Source organism: Vipera ursinii, assembly GCF_947247035.1.
Source record: "Vipera ursinii genome assembly, chromosome: 3".
Lineage (NCBI taxonomy): Eukaryota > Metazoa > Chordata > Lepidosauria > Squamata > Viperidae > Vipera > Vipera ursinii.
The window spans coordinates 182,922,832-182,930,786 of NC_139516.1; the positions used below are offsets into that span (position 1 = coordinate 182,922,832).

Here is a 7,955-nt window from a genome sequence, read left to right on the forward strand (position 1 = left end):
GTGCTCACACTCGCCTGCCTCTTGCACAGTCTGAGGGTTGGAGACCCCTGCTTTAAACAAGCTCTTCTGTACCTGACCTGGTTTTTTTCACCCCAACCCCCATAGCAGAGTGTGTGGAGAAAGGGATTACAAGAGAGTAAGTATGCAGGAATACTATGACACATGGAAAGGTATGAGCCACAGCTAGCTGTTTGCTACCATTCTTTTGGCTACCAGAAGCCAGCACACTAGGCAAACAACCAGCGCCAGCTCATTCTGTTCTATGTGCAGGGCTCACTGTGTCCCTCTTACTCTCTTGTGATCCATTCCTTTCCAATGAATGTAAATACAGACATTATTTCCATTAATTTCTAATTATGGGTGAACATTCCACGTCCTTGTACTGGAAAGGAAGCAACTCAGAATTCACACTTTTTAACTGAGCTCTCTTTAACCATAACAGCTCAAAATCTTTCCTTGCCTGCTGCAATACTCCTTGCACATAAATATTTTATTTAACCAAGTTCCCAGTACCACAAATTGAATTCATCTGATATAGAGTTTACATTATTTAATGTGCAGTCTGTAAAAAAGAAATTGTTATTGTAGAGAACTCACATTAAATACACATCTTAACCAAACAATGAAAACATTGGTGCATAAACATCAAATTGCTTTAAAAATGGTTCACAATGCATATTTTCTTTGTAAGGTCTAGTAATATCAGGACACACAATGCAATAGGAAATTACACACAAAGTATTAAATGTTTAAAGCAACCCCAAATAAATTACAGTAATGGTGTAACAGGTTGAAAAGTTTTTATCTTGTTTAATTAAATAAACCTCCCATCAACTTGATTGTTCTTATTCTTTTATTTAGGCACAACACAAGTACAAAAGTATTCAAGTCCAACTGAGTGAAACTCTGTTGAGTATCTTTAAGGAACAGAATAGATTGTTATAAAACCAGCCCAAAATATATACAGCAGTCCTTTCCAAACTGAGGAAATCCTTTTTAATGCCCTCAGTTTTATTTCATTTAATTCCGCTTTCCAATGTTTAGTGAAGACATGTCATACAAAAAAAGAAACTGCAGTATATTAACCATTTTTGTTGTTATTAATGTTCATCTGCTTTGTGGATCCCATGGTAAAATTCTCAAATTCTATTATGTAAAAGTTTTGGTTAAGTCAAAAGGATAAATTATATAGCTTTAAACAAAATATCTTTTAAATTATTCACAGTATTCATTTTGCTTGTTCTTTTAAATGGATATATGTCACATTTTCCTGTATAGTTTTGTTATGGACTGACATTTTCAAATTCAAGATATTATGGAGCATTACATGTATAAAGAACCATGAACTATAAACATGGGAAGTCCTGAAATGCTGCCAAATAAAGCTTCAGTTCTGACCTACTGAGAAATTAAGGAAAGCCTTCAGCTTTCTCAACACTTGCTAATTATAACTTATGCCTTACCCTATTTTTTTTTCAGGAATGACTAAATGTCCATGGATGCTCTGAAAACTTTTTTGTTCTATAATTTACAACTGGTGGTATCCAATTTTCTCCAATCACCAGCAGAACTAACCTGTCAGTGGAAATTCTTATTTCTTCTTGTATCTTTTCCAAGGGAAATCAATTGCATGTTGAAGAGAACCCAGCATGATAGTATCCTTCATAGTTCCCATTGTTATATCTGGGACTGTATATGACAAACTGTAATACACAGATTGTTTTATTTTTACACTAGTGAAACACGAGCCAACGTAAATGAGTTCTCATCTGTTCATCAAACCATCTTGGTTTTGGGAGTCATAAGTAGGACTTCAAGGTATGAGACAAGCAAAAGGAATTTGGGAAGAACAGGAAAAAGTTACTGGAATGACCTCATATCCTGCTTTATCAGCATGTTAAAAATAATCACATGGAGTAAGATGCTATCTAAATTATTCACACTTAACTGACGAAGTGGTCACCAATCTCTTTTAACCATTAGATTGCTAGGCTGAATCTACTAATGTTAACTGCAATATCTGATTAAGATATTTTCATAAATAAATGGGAAATAGGATTAATGTAATACAGTGCTAGCAGGTCTTTTTCTCAAAAACCCAGCTTGAAAAAACTTTAATGACTGAAACATTCTGTTTATAAAAACTAGGAAAGCAACTATAATGGCTTCAAATTAAATTAGTGATCTTCATTCCAATTGAGATCGCTGAATAAATGGCACACCAAATCCAATGGGAAATAAATTATTTGAACTGAGGCAGCAAATCTGATTCATTTAATGGCCTTAATTGCAGAAACAGAAAATGGGCAGAGAATAAAAACTTCAATCTATAAACTTTTTGTGACTCTTGCAGAAATTTGTTCCCATAAAAAGTGGCATAATTCAGCACAAAAAAGCATGGGTTATATTGGGAAATAAAAGAAGCCAACAATGTGCGTAGTTTGGAATCAGTACAGTGGTTTCATCTGATTTGTCAATGGTTGCGCTCAGAATTACAGAAGTCAGAACATGGCTAAAAAAATATTTTGTTTTAAAAACATCTCAGAACTACAATCAAACAATGCAGAGCAACATGTGTGTTAAAGTCCTGGCACAGAAAAATAATATATAATGTAGACAGAAATTCTAGGGTTCTTTTAAACCAGTGCTTTCAGACAAATGATATTTGAAAATATGACTAACATCATACAGTAGTCAGCATAATTCATTAAAATTAATATCTATTATAATTCAAAGATTTGGATAAGCCTCTGCATTCAGTCTGCTAGAATATAAATGATGAGGAAGGGAAGAAGAGAAACTCTTTTTGTACAGATCCTGTTAAAACTGAAACTGTACCTTTAACACCAAACTGTTAAAAGTGTTCAAACCAAAGTTGGAAGCTCCACAGTTCAGAGGAATATTTACAGTCCCCATACACACATACGTAACCCTGGTTCCTAAAAGGCTCCAATCTCGGTCCCCCATGGTCTGTAGGGTTTGCCCAGACTGGCTGACTGTGCTGAGGCAGGTGGGCCGAGAGCATTAGGAGACAATAGGTGGAACGAACCAAAGGAAAAAGGGAATGCAGATAAGGAGGCCACGGAAGAAAGCAAGGGAGGGGAGAGTTTAGAAGCGGAAGTGACCACAGGGAGCACTGGTCCAATGGTGCCACTAGGGGGCAGTCTCAAGGAAGAGGACTCAGCATGGGGAGGCACATTTCTGCTCTGGTGAGGGCCTTCTGAAGAAGCTGCTGCACCATTTGAAGTGGCACGCCCATTCTGAGGCAGCAACAAAGGATGGGAGATGTGAGGGTGATGTCCAAAAGCACCGCCCCAAGGAATCTGTCCAAGCCCACTGTGTGAGCTACTTGCTGCTTCCCGCTGAGAGGCGTAATTATTCAGGTGAGACACAAGGCGTACACGAAGAGGATCGGAGCTATCCAGCCCCTCTATAATGCTAAGGTAGCGGGCTACTTCAGCCAAGCACTCACGAAAACCTAGACTCCGGTAGTCCATGGCGAGAGCATGAGCGTCAAAATAGCCTAGAAGAAAGGATTAAATGGGGGGGGATGTCATTAGAATGGGTTCCCATCCATTGGCTGGGTTCACAGCTAACATTGTCCTGTGCTTTTGTTTTAACCTCAGATTAATAAACTGCAATAGCTGGCTTCCCATATTGTATTATGCTCAAACCTTAACACATCACGTTCATCTTAGGGAAATCTTAAACATTTACTTCATTCAAGTAGCAATCATTTTCCCTAAATAAAATACCATTAAAAATCAAAACAAATTGCATACAAATTATGCATCCACATGTGATGCATAATAAATGTTTTAGCAATTATAGCAATTACATGCTGCACTTGTGCCTAGAATATAAAACTATAAGGTCAGTAAAGAAAAAATATGCCCCACTTTGAACTACAGAACTTGTGTGTTCTGAACTATGAATCTCATCTGCCTCTTCTCTGTGTTTCGTACTTTTAACCCCAAATCCAACTCAAATGTGCACAGACACAAAACTCATTAGCAGAACAGATATTAACCTATTACAGAGGTGAGTGGAAGATAATAGTATTTGATTACTTTACAGGAGTACTGTTAATATTACTGTAGCTAAAAAAATTGTACATGATCCTTTTTAAAAAAATCATCCTGTAATTTAGTGCATCTTTAATAAGCTACATATCAAAGCTAAGAATAGTCAGGGTTTAAAATTTTCTAACTGAGGATGAGATTCAAGGTAGGAACTTAATCTGTGTCTTAATGCAGTCTTAGACATCTGCTCAGAAAAAAGGCCATTGCTTCTAATAAATCTTTCGTCCAAGTAAGTGAACCTTGAATGGCATGCATTTTTACTATCCATGTTTACTTAGAAATGAGTAAACCCAACCCAGTACACTAACAAAATGTTTAATCACTGTTTACTGAATTATCCCTATCCCTTGGGCTCTAAGAAGTTACAATGTGCAGTTCAATTCCAGCCTCACTCTGATAAAGGGGCCTCAAGGAACCAAAATTTTATCTTCAGAAAATCACAATGAACTGGTTACAGTATTATCATAATATAATTAACAAACATTTATGGTCAGCAAAAGAAATGCAATCACTACTTATAACCCACAGTCTAGAGTGTCAAATAAATTGGATTACAATTCCCATACTCTATAACTAGTATGGAAATTTTAGTCATACATTTCTGGATGTTGCCAAATGAGGGAATCTCATCTGAACACTCTGGAGCAACAACTCTGATTTTTAATAAGAGTATTCTCCAGTTAATAGGATGCAAATTACAGCCTATAAATTGCGCTACTGTGTACCAGCTTATTACAAGGATGCATCAGTAAACAGTACATTATTGTTAGGAAATCACACCATTTTCTTGTATCTGTGCTCTTCCATGATTTGCAACTACAAACTTATTATATCTGTGTAGTATCCTGGTTTTTTGACCCACTAAGAAACTATAGCAGTTATCAGCACAGAGATACGGTAACTTAAAATATGGCATCTAGTATGAACCACAAAAATGACAAAATGTTTGTTAAGGCATCACACTGTAAACCTTATTCTTTCACACTTGCATCTAAACCAGGGGTGTCAAACTGCCGGCCCGCAGGCCGGATGCGTCATTCGGAAGCCACACCCACCCCATTGGCGGCAATGGCAAAACTCTCCCGATAAGTTGTGTGACGTCACATAATGTAGCGAGTTTGACATGTCTGATCTAAACAGTAGATCCAAGTATGTAAGTCATAGGACTTGCACCATTACATCATAACACTTGTTTTGTCACTTGCCCCTACTAGATATATATATTGTGGCCCTACTGTACTGGGCCATGCAGTACTAAGTAACTACACTATAAAATGCTCCAATGTAGTTTCTTCTTTTCAAAAAGATTCCATTCCAATTTCATTCTCCACTACTGAAATTTGCATTATCCCCACCCAAGACAGCATTCTATCCACTGAGTGTACTACTCTATTCATACCAACCTCTTTTTGGAGTTCTCCCACCAACCTCTTTCCGTACAAAAGGTATTGTATTTCTGCAAATCTTTTGAGCTCCCACAATCACAATAGTGTTGCTTAAACAATATAAGGAATACACTTGGGAGAACACAGCTACTCTCTGTTTCAGCTTCCAGCTAATCCTGTTGATCTTCAGTTCCGATAATTAACTGCCAATATTAGACCCCAAAAAAAGTCTTACCTTTTCCTCCTGCTGTGTGCAACATTTTCAGATGATCTACTGTCATCTGCAAGATTTCAGCTTTCTCCAATTTGGCTGAGCCCTAAGAAAGTAAAGACAAATGTCAGTGTAAAGGCAGTTGGGCCCCAGCAGAGAGAGAATCAGAGAACAAGACAGTGACACTAAATTGCAGTAGTGAACTCCCTCAAACTTACCTGCTTTTCAAAAGCACTAGGCACCAGCCTCCTTAACTCCGATAGGCTATTGTTGATTCGATCACGGCGACGCTTCTCAATAATCTGAAAGGAAAGGGTGTGTTTTTTTCCCCAGAGGAAATACTGGGCAGTGTGGGGGGGAGAGGGGGGGTAAATGTTCATATATCAGAGCAATTCAAGAGGAAAAAAACTTACACCTCTACGTCTTTTTCTTGCCAAGATCTGGGAAGTGGTGTTTGGCGACATTGAACCTGGAGCAGAGCTCAAATTTCTAAAAACAGCAAGAAGGAAGAAGTCACTACAGATCCAAAACAGAAACACTATTGGGACACTATTGCAACCCCTACAAATTACTACACTAGACGCACGTGTAGGTGTGCAAATGGGTGCAGAATAGATAGTAATGTTATTTCCAGGTAACTCTGATGCCTAACACCATCCACTGCTTCCTGCTTAGAGAGCCAAGATCTGCTAGACCAGTCCTGTGCCAACCAGTATGTATTACTGGTTAAAGTCTTAGAAAAAGTGTTAAGACCCAGAAAGGCTGCCTCAAGCATGTGCAGAGTGCTCCTTCTTGGCCATAACGTCTAAGTGAAACTGGGTGCACAGGCAGCTCTGACTGCCCTTCTCTGTTTCTCGCTTTAGATACCAAGTTCATTTAGAAATAAATCTTACTCAATCCAGTACAGCGCTAGCCGGCTTTCTAGTGAGTAGCGGTACCCGATTCGAAACCGATTGATTCGGAAGTGAGTTTCGCTGGGTTCGACGGGGTTTAGGCAAGTAGGCATAACTTTTAGCTTTATGATGAGTGAGGACGGCTCTGCAGCTTGCCTACATGGATATATGGTGTCGCTTACCGGGAGGCGAGATATCACGCAGCATACACGCAACAAGCACCCGTGGAGCAAAATGTCGCTGCGGCAGTAAGACGAAGGGCCAAAAAGCGACCCTGCCTGCCTGCCCGCCTCCCTGCTTACGCGTGCGACCGATTTTTCCCGGCGCCCTCACCCGTTCTCGTCCGCACTCTCCTTTTCCACTTCGATGGGTTCGTCCAGCTCGCTGTCGGAGGAGCTGTAGTCCGGGTGTGCCCGCTTCATGCTGCCGGACCGTCCAGATACCAGTCCAAAGAGAAAGATGGGGGAAAGAGTTCCGCTTCCCGCCCGTGTGAATGAGCGAGTGGGTGGCGATTCCCTGGTGCCAGCTCAGTGCGCTCGTTGCAGCCGCCACCTCGCTCCCTCCGTCTCCCCCATCCCGTTCCCACGCTTCGCCTCTTACCCGAGGGAGGGGTGGGCAGTCAGAGAGGCGCGCCAGGCGCTCCCGGCCGCATAAGACTTCTGTGTAACCATTCCCTCTCCCGCCTCATCTAATTGGTTCAACTTTGCCGAGGCCGGCCAATCCCCGTTGACAAGAAAATCACTCAATGACACGCCCTCTCTGACTGCTGATTCCCATTGGCTGATAGGGTTCGGATTGGCTCCCTGGCCGAGTTGGGAGCCGCCGTTCTTCCCCCTCTTGTGTCCCGCCGCTTCTCCTTTCTGCAATTGGCTGGGCCGGAAGCCAGTTGGGCGCTTGCAGAGCCACACGCGTGGCTGGGCGGCCGTGGGAAAGTTGCTCTGTACCCGGCTGGCGGCCAAGCGGGGCTGGCGGCGGCGACGGCGCTGAGCGGGGCGTGCATGAGCGGCGGCTGCCGCGTGTGAACCTCCCCTGGGCGCGGGGTGGAGCGGCGATGGCACTTGGGCCGTCGGCTTTGGCTGCCCTGTGCTCTACCACCGAGTTCACAAAGCGCCGCGGCTCTGAGCCCAACCGGGGGCGGGCCGAGGCAGCGTTTGGCAACTCCGAATCCTCTGGCCTCCGGGCCCGCCATTTGCGAGAAATAACTTCTGGCGAAGATTTCGTCCCAAGTTCAGCAGCACTGGCGAATTACAGGCTATACTCCTAACTAGCTCGCTTTAGCTTAGCAGACATTAATAGATGCCGCCTGTCGTTTTGCGACGGGAACGTCCCTCAGTGCTTTTCCTTGGAGTCTCTTCGCCCATACAAATGCCACCAAGGGTGCAGG

The 7,955-nt window shown here is 41.9% G+C and overlaps 1 protein-coding gene across 1 annotated transcript; it reads right to left on the reverse strand.

Annotated features, from left to right (window-relative positions):
- Window positions 1-460: 460 nt before the first annotated feature.
- On the reverse strand, window positions 461-7,186 carry HEY1 (hes related family bHLH transcription factor with YRPW motif 1). The gene is made up of 5 exons (XM_083360184.1): window positions 6,905-7,186; window positions 6,092-6,167; window positions 5,897-5,980; window positions 5,703-5,784; window positions 461-3,523 (listed from the first exon to the last, which is right to left on the reverse strand). Exons 1-5 carry the CDS (start codon window positions 6,991-6,993, stop codon window positions 2,940-2,942), a joined length of 915 nt encoding a protein of 304 aa, XP_083216310.1. The 5' UTR covers window positions 6,994-7,186; the 3' UTR covers window positions 461-2,939.
- Window positions 7,187-7,955: the final 769 nt, after the last annotated feature.